The 20,960-nt window shown below is 41.4% G+C and overlaps 1 protein-coding gene across 5 annotated transcripts in view; it reads right to left on the reverse strand.

The window, feature by feature from the left end:
- The window catches only part of sugct (succinyl-CoA:glutarate-CoA transferase), a 206,819-nt gene that overhangs the window by 162,605 nt on the left and 23,254 nt on the right, over positions 1 to 20,960 (reverse strand). For 3 of the 5 annotated variants that reach the window (XM_042331871.1, XM_042331868.1, XM_042331869.1), the window contains exons 2-5: positions 11,846 to 11,897; positions 11,674 to 11,747; positions 3,095 to 3,180; positions 734 to 784 (exon numbers count right to left, since the gene is read on the reverse strand). In XM_042331871.1, the coding sequence (XP_042187805.1) occupies positions 734 to 784; positions 3,095 to 3,180; positions 11,674 to 11,747; positions 11,846 to 11,897 (263 nt within the window). Of the gene's footprint in view, positions 1 to 733; positions 785 to 3,094; positions 3,181 to 11,673; positions 11,748 to 11,845; positions 11,898 to 16,749; positions 16,769 to 18,947; positions 18,968 to 20,960 lie in introns of those variants that run through there. The other 2 variants (XM_042331872.1, XM_042331870.1) reach the window with 2 other exon arrangements.

The following is a 20,960-nucleotide window of genomic DNA, read 5'->3' on the forward strand; positions in this document are numbered from 1 at the left end:
GATGTCAAACTAAAGGCCCCTCTAGTCTCTAGGGAGATATTAAAGATCTCATGGCATTATTCAAAAAGTAAATGGAGGTTTTCCCAGTATCCTGACCTACAATCACCCAAATAAAATTGGTCATTCACTTCATGACTGTTTGTGGGATATTCCTGTGCGCAATTGGGCTGCTGCATTCACCTACAAATAGAGCACACAGTTACTCCACTTCACAGTAAATCCTGGGAAGCATTTTGAGATGTCCTGCAGATGTGAAAGGCACTATACCAAATGCAAAAATTATGATTATAATTGGAGGGATAGCCAGGTATCTGAAACATGCGGAAACCCATTACCAAGTTTTAAATTATCCAAACGTATTCGCAGCTTGGCAAGAGTCAGGGCTTGGGGATCCCAGAGTGTGTGTTGGGGTACTGCTGGAGTCTAACCAGCTAAAACCACATAGCTTGCCATTGATATTGCTGTTTGGCAAGCTTTCCCGCTGCTTATCCAGCAAGGACCACCTTACCCGTTAGAGCTTTGGTTTGCAGGGTTAACAGGAGCTCAGTAGGATGATTCCTACTGCTGGGCAGCATCAGTAGAGAACTAGAAATGGTGTGTGACAAGATGACTTTCTGAGAGCACATCGCCCAATAAATTTTACTGTTGCTTAATTAAATAAATCAAGCTGTATAATTTCAGTCACTAATTTATGCAAAAAATATTTGGAAGAAAAACTTTTTTCAGAACTTACATCTTTTATTATGTGTGCACCCTTGGGGTCCTTCAGGTTCACTGATATACTCTGCAAACAAAAAAAATATTACTGGAAGTGATACTTCCTTCTTACACATGACAGTAATACATAAACATTACGTGTCCTAAACCATCAACTCTTATTAAATCTTAAATTATCTTCAAGTTAAGTTCTTTAAATGTATATTTCAATGATTTGGATGCAGGAGTTGGGGGATTAATGTCTAAATTTATGGTTGATACTAAATTAGCAAGTGTTGTATAATTTCAGTTGTTGTTAAGAAGGATGAAGAGTGCAGGAAATTACAGGCAGATATTGATAGGTTAGCAGAATGGGCAGATTTGTGGAAAGTTAACTTCAATATAGAAAAGTGTGAACTGGTCCATTTTGAGAAAAAGAATAAGGAGGGGACTTTTATCTGATCTGGGTGACAACATTCTCAAACGAGTGAAGGAATAGAGGGATCTGGGGTTATAAATATAGAGTTTGTTGAAAGTGAGGTTGCGGTTAGAGAAATACAATACAAATTTACATTTATATAGTGCTTTTCATGTAGGGAGAATATCCCAAGGTGTGTAATGAACCTGGCTTAACATCTGAGCTGGGGCTGGGAGATAAGGGTCATGGAGGTGAGGGGAAAGATGCTCCAAAGCGTGGTCAAAGACCGACAACAGTATTCTGGATTTATATACAGAACCACTGATTACAAAAGTAAGAATGTGATGTACAGAACATTGGTTAGGCCAAAGGTGGAATGTCGTATGCAGATCTGGGCACCACATTATAGAAAACATATTAGAGTTACGGAGAGGATGTAGTGTAGGTTTATGAGGATAATGTGACTAAAACGATATAGCTATGAGAAGCTAGATAGGAGCAGAGAAGGTTGAGAGGAGATATGACATAGGGGTTTAAGATAATAAACGAGTTTGAGAGGATTAATGGTGAAACACTCTTTCCGTTTGGAAGAGACCAAGAGGGTGTGAATTCAAGATTGTGACCAGGAGAGTAAAAGAAGAGGCTCAGACCAAGTTCTCCTCCTGGAAGGCTGTCAGGGAATGGAATGATTTGTTGGGGTGGCTGTTTGACTAGAGTCCACTAAGGTACTTAAAAAAACTGGACAAGCACATGCACAGGAGGGGTACTTGAAGACATGAGGAAATAGGATGCAAATGATGGCTTTTTGGAGGAGTCAAACAACTCCACAAAATAAATGGACCAAATTGTTTCCGACTGTGTCATACATTTTTATGGTTCAAAGTTACATTCTTGGTAGTGCAACATACAGATATATTAAGCAGACAGGTATATTAAGATTATGCCAATTTTCTGCAAATGGTTTGGTTTACAGCATTACAATCATCAATACTTTTGTTTGGTCATCTGGGTATCTGACACATGCGGAAACCCATCACCACGCTTAAGAGTATCCAAACCAAACTGAGAATTCCATGCATCCCACCTACATGGAATTCACGGAGATAGATTCTTATAATCACTTTGAGAGCACTGGAGTTGACACTGGAGTTTAAACAATCTTTAGCTCAAATCCCCAATAAACATTCTTAATTTCTGAAAATAGCTCATAAAAATGTGAATTTTCTTCACTTAGTCAGCACAACCAATAAAATATAATCCATTGCATTTGATGCCTTTGAATAGAGGCTCATTGCACTATATAAACACAAACAAATGTTTGTGGGACACCGCTGTGCGCAATTGGCTGCCGCGTTTCGCCCACAAATATACGGTCAATTCACTTTACAATATATTCTGTGAAGCGCTTTGAGACATCTAGAAGACGTGAAAAGTGCTATATTAAATGTAAGGATGATTATTATTATTATTATTATTATTATGTGTTTTCTCCTTCCACACCAAAAACCTAGAGATCTTTCCTGCATCAATTAGATTCTAAAGTTATGAATTCATTTAGATTCATTCAAATGTTTCATTAAAAAACATAATCATATTTAAGAACAACTCGCATTTATATAGCGCCCTTCATGTGGGGTATCGTCTCAGAGCGCTTAACGGTGGTGGAGCCTGACGCTGAGTCGGGGAAAGGAGGAAGAGGAGGTGAGTGAGCATGGTCGAAGAGCAAGGTCTTCAATCGTGGTTTAAAAGAGGGGAAGAAGGGGACAAGGAGGAGGAAGAGAGTTCCAAAGCTTCATAGTGCTGAAAGCACAGCTGTTGATGGTGGAGTGGGAGGGGACGGGAGTATATACCATATACAGCATCATTACTGTCTCTTTGCCTTTATGCAAGGATTCTTGTCCTAAGTCGGGGCAGAGAAGCAGAAGACTTCTTCTGCTTCTCTGTAAGCAGAGACTTACTCTCAAATCATTTAAGCCATACCTTTTTATTTCGATTCACACTGAGAAAATAAACACTTTCTGTTTCTACAAAAGGTGGACCCCAAGCCCTAGTGTCATCACCAGAACCTAGAACAGAAGGAAAAGAATGGTAACTTTTTAAAAGAATCACAATGAAACAACAGATTTAATGGAAACCTGTGAACTATGAAGCACTCTCCAAATCAAAGTCGTTTTCCCAACAAGTCTAGTTTTGTTATAAAACCCTACACTAAGATGCATGAAAGCACCATTTTTTTGGGGGGGAAATACTCTTTGGATAGTAAACAGTGTGGCTATATTAGGCATATTAATATTTGAGTATGTTCACTAAAATAGGTCAGGATTAAGTCAATGTAGCATCACTTATATTGTGACGAATCTCTTTGGAATCAAATACTCCCACTTAAAACTAATTTTAAAACACACCCACACACAATTAAATGTCATTAAAGTGCAAATATATCTCAGCCCTTTTCAACTACGCATTTAACATTCACTCAGCACTGCTGCAATGAAAGACATTTAACAATGCTAACCTCACTTAATGATGTGCTTGCTGTTACATGATGTAGTTGCTTGAGTGTGAGAGAACATTGCATTAGCCCAGGCATGAACAATTATTAAATATATATACACACTATAATTGTACTTATGTACCATGAGGTATTTAAAGTTGATAACTCCCATTAATCATAATTAGGGCTCTGATTTTCTGGGTTTATTAATATGATTTGATGAGGTTTATTTAGCAATTGTTTAGCAAATTTTGGAGTGTTTATAAATGGGGGGTTGGGGGCTTGTGTTATTGTCATGAGAAGATGCCTGAGCACATGGAGGGGAGAGAGGCCTCTCACACATGTGTGGTACGTCCCTCCTCTCACAAGCACTTCTACAGGCGCTCCTGCGCACACGGAGAGGGAGCGGGATACTCGCGCAGTCGGCCAACCAGGACACCGCCAAGAGCGAGTGAGAGAGAAAACCTCACTTTAGAATTACATCGGGACAGGTATTTCTGGTGTTTATTGCATAAACACGGATTTCAATTTATTCGCCCACAAAACATACAGTCCAACACTTTACAGTATATTCTGTGAAGCGCTTCGAGACATCTCAATGATGTGATAATGTGCGATATCAAATGCAAGAATTATTATTTGCATCAGGGGATGGGGGGGGAAATGGCTTCAGCTAAAAATGATAATGTAATCAGAAGAAGCCCTATTCATAATCTACCAACTATTGGAAATGATAATGCCCCAAACCACAGGGACAGGTGGAGCCCACCAAGCCTACTCTGCCAGATCATGACAGATCTTGTAATTCTATTGCCCCAATTTTTTTCTTTATGTCTTAATACCCTTCATTTTGAAGCATCTATCTATTGTATCTCTTATCAGACTCAATTAATAATCCTTGCATTTAATATAGCGCCTTATCAAGTCTTTGAGATGTCTCAAAGCGCTTCACAGAATATACTGTAAAGTGAATTTACTGTATATTTTATGGGTGAAATGTGGCAGCCATTTGCGCAGAGCAGCGTCCCACAAACAGTCGTGGATTGAGTGACCAAAATTATAATTTTTTTGGAAGTAATTGTTATCTCCGGAAAAGTGATCCGCCAATTGACTAACAACCGGGTTCCTTCTTACTGTTAGGTGAACAGAGGTGTGTGGAGGGAGGAAACTTGCCCAATTTTTCGTCCTGCCCGGTAATTCAACTCGCCTTGCGAGGCGAGTGCTCTAATCAGAAAGCTACAGGACGCCACCCACTACGCTATGACTCCAACTGACTGCATCACCAACCTCCTGGACAGTGCACACTTATGAACAAAACACAAAATGCTGCAGATGCTGGAATCTGAAACAAAACAGAGAGAGCTGGGAAAACAATGTAGAAAGGAAAGTGAATCAACGTTTTGGGTGTTGACTCACTTTCCTTTCTCCATAATGTTGCCTGACCTGCTGAGTTTTCCCAGCTCTCTCTGTTTTTGTGCACATTTATTGTTTGACTCCCAACTTCCTTTAAAATCCACATTTGTGCTCTGAGCTACTTATCTTTCCCCCACCTCTGAAACATTGTTTATTCAGCTATATAAATGTAAATTTGTATTATAGTGTTATATAGTCCAGCATCCTATCAGTTAATTAATTGCTTTCTGTGTCTGCAAACTATGTGCTCACTTGCCTAATCTATGTTCCTGTGTCATTTGGTGTTATTGATCTCACAATTTACCACTCCTAACTGTGTCATCAATAAATTTAGAAATCTTCCTCTTTATTATTAATGGGTGTTAGTTGACTCATTGCTTACCCTGTCAAAACAGTGTGAGGCAGCAATAAACAAGCTAACCAAGATGCTGCGCTCTATTACCCAGCAGTCAATCAGTTAAATTCAGACCCTAGAAGTCATACTCAAGCTATGCAGCCCTCTGGTCAGGCTGCACTGTTCTGCACGGCCATCATATAAAGGGGGCTCCCCAGGCCCTAGAGGCAGTAGAGAGAAGAGAACGAGATGATCAACTACCATATGTATGCAGATACACCCAACTCTATCTCTCCGCCTCCACCTTCGACTCCAGGACCACTGCTGTCCTCACAGACTGCCTGTCGGACATCGTCCTGGTTCATCCAGACTGACCCTCCTGCTTGGCTTCCTTCAGTGCCTTCATACCTCGGGCGCTGACAGCATCACCCTTCATGGATGCCCTCTACACCTCACGGAGCCAATACGGAACCTCAGCGTTCTGTTCAACCATCAACTGTCCTTCAACCCCCATTTCATCCGACTCCATTGGCTCCCCTTCACTCAGAGGATCCTGTTCAAGATTCTGGTCCTCACCTTCAAAGCCCTCCACGGCCTTGCTCCCCCCTACCTCTGTGACCTCCTAACCCCCTATCAACCTGCCCACTCCCTCCACTCAGCGAGCTCCGGCCTGCTTCACGTCCCCGCCTTGCCCACCCCACCATTGACAAGTGGGCCTTCAGCCTTTCTGCCACACCCTCTGGAACTCCATTCCACAGGCCCTCTGCCTCGTCCCCTCCTTTGCCTCCTTCAAGACCCATCTCAAGACCCTCCTCTTCGACAGTGCCTTCGTTCACCCTGCTACCACCACCCTCCCTGACTTCCACCCCTCCTGATCCCAACCAGGGCGGATCCCTGACTGTCCAGCACCTCGAGACATCCTCCTGACATGTTGTTGATGAACCCCAGTGTTAAGAGCAATGAGCTATGAACAACAATTAGCCAAATTAGGGCTCTTATCTTAAGAGAAGATGACTTAGAAGGCCCTTTATAAAGGTGCATAAAATTTTAAATGGTATTGAAAAAGTAAGTCCAGAACAAAACTTTAGGATGCAACAAAGCAGTAGAACAAGAGGATATATTTTTAGATTTGCAAAAGGCAATTTCAAGACAGTCACAAGGAAGTTTTGTTTTACTCAGAGTGTAATTAATGATTGTAACAAGTTGCCAGGAAGAGTGGCTGACGTCAGGTCAATGGGTGCATTTAAAAAGCAGCTTAATGCTGTGATAGGGAACGGTAAGGGGGCTGCTCTGGAGGGATGAGATCAGATGGACTGAAGGCCCTCCTTCATCCAAACCGATCTTGTGAGGTGATTCAATACAACAGTATCTGGTACTGAGAGAAGCATCATTTCCACAGCTAACTGAGAGCCTCTAGTGGATGAAGCCAAATATTACAGCAGCTGGCAAAACTCTCCAAACAACCAAGAATAAGAGCATTTATTTTTGTCAAATCCTGGGCCTACTTAACCAAAAACTTTTATCCTGCCCTAGTCTTACTTGATCAGCATGCTAAATTGTACAACCTGTATTATTACATATTACAAGAAACTAACATCTACATTCTTCAATGCTAACACCACTATGCGGACAGGTGAATGATAATAACGATTATTATTATCAATTATTAATAATAACAATAATCCTTACATTTGATATAGTGCCTTATCACATCGTCAAAATGCCTCAAAGCACTTTACAGGAATTGCTGTAGAATGTAATAACTACATTTTGTTGGCGTACAAGGCATCCAATTTTTGCACAACAATATCAAACAATTCTATCCTAGCAGATTAGTGACCAGAACAGCATGGACTGCCTTCTTTTTGAATAGTGCCATGGGATTGTGAATGTCCATCTGAACAGGCAGCCAGGACCTCAATTTAACGTCTTATACAAAGGGCTGCACCTTCAATAATGCAGGGCACTGTGTTGGAGTGTCAGCCTAGAGATAAATCCACAATTTTCTAACTCAGAGGCTAGAGTACTACAAACTAAGCCAGGCTGACACCCAGACCACAGAAGGACATTTCAAAGTGCTTCACGGAAATATAATATAAAGTGTAATGATTGTCCATTCTGTGGGAAAATGCAGCAACCAATTTGCACATAGCAATGTCCCATAGACAGTCATGAAGTGAATTGACCAATTTTATTTGGGGATTGGTGGCCAGCATGCCATGAGAAACTTTTTATTTTCTGATCAGTTGTGCTGTCAACATCTGAGTCACTCATCATTACCAACATGATTTTCAACCCATAATTTTGGAAAACATCTGCAGCCTGTTAAATGATCTATTTTAAACATGCAGGTCACTACTTTTGGATTTATAACCATAAAGACATTAACCCTGTTTTCTAAAGTTTCAAGTTAAGAAAACTAAGGTAGCAATGCAGAAAAACTTCCATAAATCTGATCTGTATAAATCGTATAATCACCTGAGTTGTACATCTACCCAAGTCCGGTTCCTATTAAATCCACTTAAACGTATCTGCATTTACATTTACAATCACACCAGCCTCAAACAGAACACCTCCAACGTCTTCCCCTCCTGGGGGCATAACATCAACATCATGGCACACAGCAGTGTGGGGATGAGCGGGGGCAGAGGGGCTGAGAGAGGAAAGAACGTCACCTGAACATGTGGAGGACGAAGGGGACTCGTCTCAGTGTATTATGAGTGGGAACTCTGCTCATTCATGTCATGACTGGAGCACAGCCTTGTGGCTACAGGAGCAGTGCTGTACTGAGTGTTGGGATGCGCATGCGAGGTGTTCCGTTTGAAGTACGTGCGGGAAACAAAGTTTTGACCTGGAATAAGAACATAAGAACTGCAAGACGAAAAAAGATCAAGGTACATCCAGTTCGCCTTCCACCTTCCTGGTGGTCTCATGCACATACGTCTCAAACTACCTATGTACTACAGTATATCTCATAAGGCAGCCAGTTGGTTCAGCAGTCGCAAGTGTGGTAGTGCCCGTCACGAGTTGTGCGATTGTTAATACGGTTTCCTCCAAACTAACAGCTCCAACAATGACAACAATAACTTGCATTTATATTGCGGCCCTCATGCAGGGTAAAACATAAGGCTACAGATTTGTATCATCTCCCACTGCAAGAAAAATACAATAAAACGCAACAGGAACATTCAAATAAAACATTGACAGATAATAAAACAAGTTGAAAAGTATGTGAAAATAGTTGTTCTGGAAATTGATGGGCCTGAAAATTTCCATTTTGAAATTTTGTCGTAATGTGTTCATCCCATCTAGGCTCGGCTACGCCAACTCCCTGCTTATCGGCCTTCCCAACTCTTCCCTCCACAAACTGCAGATTATCCAGAACTCTGCAGCTCGTATCCACTCGCGCACCAAGCTCATCAATATAGACAACTCTAAGTATAAAAACGGAGGTTCCTGGGGTACAATACTATAAAATAGACTGTCACTATACTTTACCTACAATAATTGTGCAAAGCACTTTGAGATATCCTCCTGACACGAAAATACAAATAAAACTCAATTCTTGATGCAATTGTGTGTCAAGAAATATATCTCCTGTTTATGATACTTAAGAAAGCGGTATAATGCAGTTGATACTTCATTTCTCTCCACTTATTTAGAGTCTGCAAATGCTTGGATGGGATTAAGGAATATTCTATACATTAAAGCATATGTAGAGACGACTCCTGGTACTCCTGACACTGCAAGAGAATGCTCAGTCCATAAGCACCATTAGTTCAAAGGCCAGAATGGAATTCGGTACTATACCTACACCGAAACAATCTAATGCAGCACCATCTAAGCATTTGATTTGCCTGGCACAGAGAATATATAGAAGATGGATGGCAAATTGACAAGACACATTTTATGAAAAAAGTAGGAAGAAAGAGGAAGAACAGCATTTGATTCTGAAGACCAATTGGCACACTTTCAAGCCAACTTAATTGTCAGAATATTGGGCAATCAAAGCATGTTGGGAATTACAAGATAGATCTCGGTGGTACTGAACCACATATTGACTGCAGGCAAGTTCACTACAGAGTGGATGCCAACCAACACAATGTCTGGAAATCAGTCCTCTCACACGGATACAGCACCATAGGAGCAACATTAACATCTGCTCTGCCTGAGGCTGTACATTTAGTTTCACTTCAATTACATGCTTGTAATCCAGTGCAATGAAAACACAGGGTAGACACTGTTAGCTTCAACAGTAGTTGGCACCAATGTACAACATGTGAAGCCAAACACAATCTGCATGGTGTCTGTCTTATTGGCAGAGATTCTGCCGATTGAAATGGTATTCAATCATGACTTTACCAACTTCTCTTGCCATTGCTAGGAATGCACATGCACAGGCTGTTGTAGCAACTCCTCATAGGCAGATTAGTGGGACACTTTATAATTTGGAGGTTGAAAATGTCTAATTTACTGAAGGGAATCTGCATTCTCCAAAAATGGGAGTTTTGGGGTTCTGCAGTAATGGAATGTATTTTTCTGCCTTAAATCTTCTGATAGAAACTCTCTTCCAGTGTTTATAAAGACTATTAATGCTTCAAAAATACATGATTGTATCCAGAGAAACCTTTCAACTCTAAGACCAACTGTAAGAAATATTTTTATTTGTGAAACCTTGCGAGTGTCAGTAAGTAGATGGGACATGGACTCTGGTATTGCTCCTGCATTAAATTAAGTTAAAATAAATGTTTAAAACAGTATAACAAACAAAAACAAAGGCAACTTTTCTTCATAGTTTCCTTATTGATTTCATATGTACCAAGTGATGTCAATGCTGGTATTGATCACAATGTTAGTTTAACACACGGAATATATAAACAGACTGTTGGAATGGAAACACTGCTTCAGGTTCTGGAGATTAAATGCAACCAGCAAAATAATAGTGCATCGTGAATATCAAGCTCGGTTCAAAAGGCTCAGAGGACTGAAGTACAGCAATAAACAAAAAGAACAGAATATTAACAAAGATAACATGTATAAAGTTGTCTAAAGAGTACAGCACAATTGTGTCTCAGGCAGATATTTTGCATTGTTTATCCTAACACTGAGATTGGAGCTCAAGAATTTTCTTCCAAACACTATACACTCTACATAAATAAACGCACCCTGCAATTCCAGAATTGCAACATCCCTACTACGTGCATTTGGGAGAGATGCAAGCATCTTATCCCTCCAGCTCCAGTTGAATTGGGCAGTTTGGTACGTCACTGTGCAGATATGTGACCTACGAAACCCCAAGTTCTCATAGTCCAAGCGTTAAGACCATTCTCTTAAAATGTAAAATAGCAAAAATTTTAAAATTCCTAAATTCAGCCTTAATTTGCAAGCTAGTTTTCTGAAATGATTAAAAATAACTGTAGACTGTCAAACCAACACTATATGAACGATTTCGGCAACGAATAGCATCCTTTACAGAAACATTGTTTCTAACACTATTCAGTAAAAGCAGAGTGAAAATTATATGTGAAGTTTCATAGAATTGATTTAAATATTTCAAGTCACCATTAATATTTATAGTTTAGTACTGTATCCCATTAATGTAAACATATATTATTGCTTTAATTTTAAGACATAAATATTCCAAAACATTTTCCAATGAAGCACAACTCCACAAAGATTATATTTTGCTCCTCATAACTCCTATGAGTAAGTATTATAAATTTTACAGCTATAAATTAAAGAGTGTTATTTCTCCTCAGGGAATTTGATTCCATCATAAATAAAGACAAGAACCTAACAGTTCAGCAGAGGGAGGAAAAATAGGAAAACAGATTTTTTCCACTGAGACTATAAGTTAACAAGTTGGTCCCCCGTTATTACACAGTGCCACCAGTCAGCACTCTTGGCTCAATAATGCTGTTGCCACGGACATCACCAAACCATGCTTAGAAAGCAAGCAACTGCGCTCGCGAGCATTTGCAGCAGCAGCTAGACACCTGCTCGCTATAGCTGGAAGCGTAGCCCAGGTCTGCAGTGCAACAATGTTATAAGCAGAGAGTGGTAGACTGAAGTGCGGTATATATTTTGAGGATACTTTTAGTACCAAATGAGAACAAATGAAAAACTAAATGTATGTTTCTGAAAGTGAAATCTAAACGTTTCTGTCGTGCATTATCAAGTGGCAAGTCCATTGAAACCTTGAAGGGAATACCAGTATCTAAACCTGAGCTTCTGACCCAACAATTAGGTGACTTCTCTCAACAGATGCAAACTCAGTTTGTGCTAATGTTCTTTAGCCAAGGTACAATAGTCCATTACCTTTTTTTTCTACTTTGATGACTTCTGCGCCCAAGTCTCCTAAGATCATGGTAGCAAAAGGTCCTGCTAATACCCTGTTTGGAATGGAAAATGGAAAAGTAATTATAATTCTTAGAATCATAGAACATAGCAAATTCTTACCAGAACATTTTTTGTTAGTTTTGCATTGTACCTTGTGAGATCCAGTACTTTAATTCCTTCCAGAGGTTTTACATTGCTGTGACCTGAAAATCAAAAACACAAAAATATTAAAGAGAGCATAACATGTTATCTGGAATCATAAGAGATAACTTCAGCTTCATGGCACACACATGATGGTTATCTTCATGGGAAAACATTGATATCTGACAATTTATGACCCTCTAGAAAATGAAAGCACGGTCGAAGAGGATGGTCTTGAGGCGTGCCTTGAAGGAGGCAAGGGGGAGAGTGAGGAAGGTGGGATGGAGTTCCAGAAGGTGGGAACAGAGAGGTTGAAGGCCCGACCGCCAATGGTGGGCCGGGCCAGGAGGGGAATATGGAGCAGGCAGGAGTCTGCTGAGCAGAGGGAGTGAGGGACAAGCAGGAGGCCAGTCAGTGCAACAGAAGGCCAGTCGGTGCAACAGAAGGCCAGTCGGTGCAACAGAAGGCCAGTTGGTGCAATAGAAGCACCAGGTGGTGGATTAAGGAGTGAGGAGGTCGGAGAGGGAGGGAGGTGCCGGGGAGTGAAGAGATTTGAACACAAGTGTGAGGATCTTGAAGTTGATCCGTTTGGTGATAGGGAATCAGTGGAGCCTGGCCAGAACTGGTGAGATATGGGTACAGAGTTTGGTCCGGGTCAGTATGTGGGCAGCAAAGTTCTGAATGAGCTGGATTTTTTGAATAGTGGAGCTGGGGAGATCAGCGAGGAGTGTGTTTGAGTAATCCAAGCGGGAGGTGACAAATGCATGCACAAGGCTTTCGTCTGCATTTGGGGCAAGGTACAGTCGGAGATAGAGGAAGATGGTCCTGATCAGGGACCAGATGTGGGGGAGGAAGGTTAGCTGGGTGTCGAACCGGATGCCTAGATTGCGCACTGGTTCGGTGAGCCTGAGAAAGAGCCCAGGGAGGTTGAGGAGTTCAGATCCGAAAGAGAAACCATTTGCTGACATGAAGTGGAGGTGGTTGGTTAGACATAAGCATGCCTTCAATCCCAAAAGTCAAGCTCAGGTAAGCTAACAGTGTTTCAAAAGCTGCAGTTATCTTCACAATAAGTTATTTTTATAATGAACAGCAATGATAAATATTAAAGTTTCTAATTAAAAGAACATTTTCAGTTTTAAAATGTGACATCTCAAAGGGATCCTTATAGAGGTATTCACAATTTTAAATGAGATTGCGCAAGTCAATCCAGACAACAATTTCGGATGCACTGAGACAGCAGAACAAGAGGACTCAGGTTTAAATTTGCAAAGGGCAATTTCGGGACACACACCAGGAAGTGTTTCTTTACAAAGGGATATTAACAACTGAAACAGGATACCAGGCAGGGTGGTTGAAGCCCACAGACTTCTGTAAATAATAGCTTGGTAAGATGAGATCAAGTGGGCCAAAGAGCTTTCTTCATCTGAAACTCTCTTATAATCTTGCGAGTCTAATAGGGTCTAATTTTCTGTGCTTCTTTATGGGAATCCACACAAATAGGGATTCCTTCCAGTATCTGGATGTACATCAGACTGACCCACGGGAACTGATCTATTCCTGGGGCAGAGTTCCTCAGATTGACAGCAATTTTAACGGCATTCCTTATTAAGGAAACCAATTAAGAAATACCACAAATTAGATCTCGATATGGGGATTCGTTTTTAAGATTGTCACAGTTGAGAGTTGCTTCCAGCTAAATGGTAGAAATGTAGAATACATTAAACCAACCATGGGAGTCCTCAATTGCCTATCCTGTGAGACACAAACTGCCTATATTATGAATAGCTTTTGTTCTGTTGAAAGGGGCTCTCTTTGCACCCACACAATATATACCACCTCAAAAGCATATGCAGCAGGATGGTAATTTCCTGAACAACATGAAACAAACTCTTTTCGGGTGAAACTTCAGATGTGGTTTCAGAGCAGTCATATCCCTGAGACCAGATGTGGTATGGTTGGTTGACCGCTAAAGTCATGATTGACAAAGTAACTTTCCATTTGAAAATTGTAAGTTCACATATGGGTTCAGATTTATGCAGGATATCTTACTGATTCCATACAAACTTAGATTCCATACTTTCAAAAAATAATCATTTCATTTGATATAGCACCCTATTGCAGCAAAAAGTTCTTCACAGAGTTTTCTGTAAAGTGTGGTGAATATTTTGAAGGTGAATGCGGTAGCACAACAAAGTCCCTCAAACAGCAATGAAGAGAATAATCATTTTTTTTCTCTCTGGTCGATTGTTGCCCAGGTTATTGGGAGAAACTCCTTTCTCTTTTCAAATAATGCCATGGGGACCTCAGATTTCCCTCTCATCTGAAGGACAGGACCTCCAAAACTGCATTGGAGTATCATCTTAGAATGAGGCTCAAAGAAAAGGGATTTTATATCAGACTTTTCTTCGACACTCTTGGCATGGAGGAGAGAAAAGGCTGTTGTCCGACTGTACACTTGAAAGAAAAGTAAGAACTTGAATCCAAACTGAATTCAACTTCAAGCCTGGATTGAGAAGTTGTTGGCAGCGCTCCCAAATCAATGAATGTTTTCACAAAGTCCAGATCAAGCGATTGATCATTTCACCAAAGACCAACAGATTCCATTCATCAGGATATAAGGCTGTTCCGTATAATGTCCAGAATGTGGCATTATATTATGCCTAGGTACTTGAAGCCTAGTTTTTGCCATATTTAATCATAATAGACAGGAGTATGGCTCTGGGAATCCACAAATAAGTTTATGCCAATGCTCACAATTCATGCTGCATGCAAACCTTCTTTCATCCTTCACTGAAACAAACGCCTATGAACAACCAGATATCTGCAGAGGAAAACCCCCGAACCTGATCTAGAACACAAAGTATAAAAACTTCCTTCCAGAACACCCTACCATCTTCCAATCAGTTTTTTAAAAAAATGATTATAGCATTCTGGCCTCAATCATCCTTCCATGATCTGTTGCAGTCTTTAATTATAAGATAACAACAGTAAAATTACATTTGTATAGGGCCTTTCACATCAGGAAGACATCTCAAAGCGCTGGACAATCAGTGTTTTGGATCCGAGCTGGGGGTCAGGATCGGGGAGGATGGAGGGCAGGAGGGGAAGGAGGGTGACCAAAGTCACGGTTGAAGAGGAGGGTCTTGAGATGGTTCTTGAAGGAGGCAAGGGAGGGAGGAAGAGACGGGGTGAGGCGGAGGGATTGCGGGAAGGAGTTCCAGAAGGTGGGGGCAGAGTGGCTGAAGATCCACCCGCCAATGGTGGGGTGGCGAGGTGGGGTATGTGAAGCAGGCTGGAACCCCCTGGAGGGGAGGGAGCGGGCAGGTTGGTAAGGAGTTAGCAGGTCACAGAGGTAGGGGGGAGCAAAACCATGGAGAGCTTTGAAAGTGAGGACCAGGATCTTGATCTGTATCCTGAGTCGGGCGAGGATGGGGGTGATAGGGTTGCAAACCCTGATGCGGGAGGACATTAGCTGCAGAGTTCTAGATGATCTGCAGCCTATGGAGGGAAGAACTGGGAAGGCTGACAAGCAGGGAGTTTGAATAGTCAAGCCTGGATGTTATGAATGAGCATATGAGGGTCTCGGTGGCCTGCACGTGAGACAGTCCGGAGCCAAACAATGTTGCGGAGTTGGGGAAAGGCAGAGTGGGTCATGGCACAGATGTGGGGTATGAAGGACAGTTGAGTGTCAAACAGGTCACCGAGGTTCCATATTGGCTCTGTGAGATGTAGAGTGCAATGCCTCCATGGAGGAAGATGCTATCAGCGCCTGAGGTATGGAGGTGCTGACAGAAGCCAAGCAGGAAGATAACAGATTACCTTCTGGGTAAAGAAAAACTTCCTGGTGTCTGTCCTGAAATTGCCTCATGCAACACTATACCTAAGTCCTCTTGTTCCACTATGTTGGTGGATACTAAAATATTGTTCTGTGTTTACTTTTCCAATTCTATTTAAATTGTTTTATACCTCTTTTAGATGCCATCTAAGATTGCCCCTTTCAAGACTGGAAAGATCTAGTTTGTCTAATCATTTTTCATAGCTAATTCCTCTAACATTAGGATCATCCATGTTGCACTTCTCAAACTGTGTGATTTAGTGCAGCCACAACAGCCACCCCCCAACCCCCCCAACCACCGTGAATTGCTCCACTTTTGTATCAATACAGTAATAGTCGTGCAAAGTGATAGAACAGACTTGCGACCGCAAGTCTAGGACTTATAAATGCTCGTAACTCCTGAGGTGATTACAAATGTAGACATTCCTGGTCCTTTATTCGCGTCTACTGCAACAATCATTTCAAGTGCTGCAAGCACACTGAAGCCACCCAAAAAAATGTTTGAGAACCACTGCTCTGGGGCCTGGCAGCCCTCTTACGTATCGAGGATCAGAACAGCATGCAGTACTCTAGGTACAGCCTGACCAGAGTACTACGCAGCTTGAGTATAACTTCTGGGAATCTGAACTCAAATGATTTGGCAAAATAGTTCAGCATTTGCTTCACACTGTTTTTACACTGTTACCTAAGAGAACAGACTATTGCATCAGTCTGATACTGAAACAGAGGGTTAGTTTGTATTGATCAAAACTAGTGTCCTAAAACCTCTCAGGAAAGTCCTAGTGGTGTGCACTGTCCCCACAGAATTCCCCACAAACTCATCCAGAACCAAGGATAATTCAGGATTAGTAACCGTGATGTCCTGCAGTGAATATTAGACAACGGGGGCTTCTACTCCAAAAGCAGATCTTATTGGAACAGAATTTCAACAAGTTAATACGATGTTAAGAAATTCTGTTAGAAATCACCAAATATTAAACCTAATTATTGCATCAGCCAAATATTTTAAGGCAGATTGTGCCAAAAGGCATAACAGAGATTGTAAGGTTTTCACAGAGTAAAAGTCTGCCTGGTCATACCATGTTTGTGCACTTCTTGGGAGGTATAGGCTCATACTTCCTCTTGGCTTCTTGTTCAAGGCTGGTTAGTGACCGATATTTCAATCAGAGTTTACAGGGTGAACCGATCTTTTTGGTTTTTGGGAAGGGGGGTTATTTCTCTCTCCAAGTCTGTCTTCACTCTCGACTTCTCTTCCCCCAACCCTGATGGGCAAAATGCCAGGAGGTCAATAAAAAAAAATCTTACCCAATTAACCTGTTCACCCCCTTATTTTTAAAACCTTGCTCTAATGGATCAACAGAGGAAAATATTGTTGTTATCTCATAAGTTATTTTATCCTGGGTCCATGAAGGATAATAATAATCCTTGCATTTGATATAGTGCCTTAACACTTTGTTGACACGTGTCAAAGCCCTTTACAGAAAATATTATCAAGTGAATTGACTGTATATTCTGTGGACGAAACGCGGTAGTCAATTGCGCAGTGTTCCACAAACAGTTGTGGATTGAATAAGCCCCTTTTTCGTAAGGGGCTCCCACTGTCACGTCTGGCGTCCCCCAGGGCTCTGTCCTTGGCCCTCTCCTCTTTAATATCTACATGCTCCCCCTTAGTGACATCATCCACAGACATGGGGTCAACCTCCATATGTATGCGGATGACACCCAACTCTATCTTTCTGCCTCCACACCCTCAACTCCAGGACCACTGCTGTCCTGACAGACTGTCTGTCAGACATCAAGTCCTGGATGAGGGCAAATTTCCTAAAGTTGAATGTGAACAAGACTGAGGCCCTCTGATTGGTTCGCACCAGTGCCTCAGCACCTCAGGCTCTGGCAACATCAACCTCCATGGTTGCACACTACAACTCACCGCCAGTCAGGAACCTGGGTGTCTTGTTTGACCCTCAACTATCTTTTCTCCCCCACATCCAAGCCATGACCTGCTCCGCCTTCCCTCACCTTCGTAACATCGCCCGTATCCACTCTTATTCATGCCTTCATCACCTCCAGGCTCGACTATGCAAACACCCTGCTTGTCGAGAGCCTTCAGCCACTCTGCCCCCAATTTCTAGAATTCCATCACCCGATCACTCCGCCTCACCCCCTCCTTAGCCTCCTTCAAGTCCTGCCTCAAAACCCTCCTCTTCAACCATGCCATTGGTCACCCCCCTTCCCCTCCCCCCTTCTCCCGCCCTGACCCCAGCTTGGGTCTGAAATACTGTACACTGTCCAGCGCCTTGGCACGTCCTCCCGACATGAAAGGCGCTATACAAATGTAATCTTGTTGTCGTTGTTGTTGATAATGGCACAAAGCACTTTACTTTTGGGTTAGTTCTACTTTCTAGTTAAGGCAAGCAACACATTAAAATCCTTACAAATATCTGAATTGTCAACTGCTTGATGACATATAAATTTTGTAATTTAATGGAGAAAACAGCCAATGCTTTTGGATCTAACATTAATATATCTTAATTGAAATTGATAAAATAATAATCCTTGCATTTGATACAGTGCTTCATCATGTCGTTGAGACGTCTCAAAGCAGGATACACTGAATACACTGAAAATGGATTGACTGTGTATTTTATGGGCAAAATTATTGGGGAAACTGTTCTGATGTAGCCGTTCTCCCATATTTTACATCCTCCCACATTTGAACAAATCCTCCAAGCTCATTCCCTTGATCAGTGTTGACTGCCTTACAACTTAAAACAAAATAAACTCAAGGCAATTAAGGGTAATGGAAAGACAAAAGAAACATGATTCTTATTAAATATTGACTTTTAAAATGGACATGGAAGACAAAGATCCCACAAAACGGTAAATAAACGTTTTAAGTTTTGCTCCAACGTGAAGTAGTTAAGTACTGACTGTATAATGTCTGCAGATCAAAGAACACAGATCATTCACTCCTGACTGGGAACCAGCTGTGCAGGAAACTGTGGTATGTTTTGTTTTATACCACACGAGTGGACTCTGGAGAATGGAATTATTTTTCATAATTGCACACTGACATGAATGCCAACCTACCAGCACCATTTACCATCTCTGCCTGCTGCTCCCAACTGAAACAGGCAGTGTAATTTAATTTCTCAACAATGATCAACAGCAATCAGAACATAAACAACGCTCTATTTCTAACTTAATAATAATCCTCGCATTTGATATAGTGCCTTTTATGTCGGGAAGACATCTCAAAGCACTTCACAGGACTTACTGTAAAGTGTAGTGTCTGTATTTTGTAGGAGAATGCGGCAGTCGATTTGCACACAGCAATGTCCCAACAACAGCTCTGAAATAAATGACCAATTTTATCTGGGGCATTGTTGGCCAGGATATCGAAAGAAATTCCCTTCCAAAGTTCCAAAGCTTTGGCATGTAGTGGCTAAAAGCACGGCCACCAATGACAGAGCGGAAAGGATGAGGGACAAGCAGGAGGGTAGAGCCAGCCAAGCAGAGGCAGTGGGTAGTGGAGTGGGGAGAGAGCTCAGAAAGGTAGAGTTGTGCCAGGGAGTGAAGGAATTTGGCAGGACAAGTGAGAGGCTCTTGAAATCAAATTAAATACTAAACAAAGCACTGCTCAAGTTACTATTACCAGAACAGAATACCGAACATGGACTCTGCGAGAAACTCAAAATGTTATTCGCTCCTCTAAAAAGAAAGTACTGATAGTTTTACTTTGCATGTCAATCTGCACGATACTGGATGACAAAAGTGGAAAACAAAAACAAACTCCATCAGCTGCTGTGCTTTCAACCACTTTTCCCCAAAGCTTTGGAATTCTCTTTTAGATCATAACTGAAGACCTTCCTCTTCACCTCCTGCCTCCCACCGGCTTGGGGTTGGCCTCCGTCATTGTTAAGCATGTCCAAGACGCTGCCCCTCGTGAAGAACGCTATATAAATGCAACTTGTTGTTGTTATTTACCATAGGCCTATTTATAGCGTCCATAGTACATATAACAGAATATTGTTTACAAAAGTTTATAAAAACAAAAATAATGTTGTGACTGGCAAATCAAATCAGCACTTCAAAGCAAAAGATAGGTCAATATTTTATACACAACTCTGCACCAGAATTGAAAAGTAAAGTTCCACTCACTAGCATTGATACCCCTCACCCAGATTAACCACTGTGATCGCCAAGTCTGTTGAAAATCAAGCCATGGGATTCGAGAATCTGGTTTGTCACGGGAAGCTGGAAACAGAATCCACCGAGTTCAAAAGCAAACTTCAATTCAGGAAAAAGGTAATAATGAGATGATTGGATTTACAACTATTCCAAGTTGAGATCGGTCAAGAAGATCATTCTCAGACACTCCTCTCACAGATGCAACTTTGCATTTTCCTTGGTATCCCAGGTTTACTGTGATAATTCTGTTACTTGTTTTCTGCAGTAATGGTGAACCAGACATCAGTCTGCAAAGTTGGAAACAGCACTATCCTTCCTATCCAGTCTGGTGTCTCAACATCCTTCTCTTGGATGACCCCAAGATCCTGAAGTTTTTTTTATAGACTCAACGGGATTAATTTGTAAATTACAATATTTGACACAGAGGTTTCCATGGCTATTCACATGGGAAATAGTCAAGGCAATCTTGCAAGCTCAGACTAACAGCATTTCTCTTAGTGAAAGGGAAAACTGTTTTGCCTGCAGGAATAGCTATAGAAAATAGGCAGAATGTTACATAAAAGAGAAGCGGGGTATAGAGTACATAAGAAAATCTATTGCCCCCTAAATCCTTCCACTTTTTGGAAAAAAACTTATCTTCCAGCCTTCAGGAGGTTTCCATAGGTAAGACAGTTTGATACACACCTCAAATTTTATGGAGAATAGCAATTTTCCCAATCAATTAAACAAGCTTCAAATATACAGCTCCCAGTCATCAGTGAGTGAGCCAAATCAACCACTTTTTTGAGGTTAGCCAAATGTCTGACATATAAGAGTGTCCAAACAAGAGTTCCACATATGCATATGATCTACACATGGAAATGTTTCTGTATCTGGAATGGAATGCAGTTTCTCCCTGGAAAAACATACCCTACTTACCTAATTGGTAAGTATGAGGTGCAATCGGCATTAGGTGCACTAGGCTTGGTCCCCTAGTTCCTGGGCCATGTGGATTGCAATACTCCAAGCCACTAGTAATGATCTAGGCCAACAGAAAAGTGGGGAAATATTTGCCAAAAATTGTGGGCAAATTTGGCAAATTTGCGAGGAGTTGATTGGT

The sequence above is a fragment of the Callorhinchus milii genome, unplaced genomic scaffold, assembly GCF_018977255.1.
Source record: "Callorhinchus milii isolate IMCB2004 unplaced genomic scaffold, IMCB_Cmil_1.0 Scaffold2, whole genome shotgun sequence".
NCBI lineage: Eukaryota > Metazoa > Chordata > Chondrichthyes > Chimaeriformes > Callorhinchidae > Callorhinchus > Callorhinchus milii.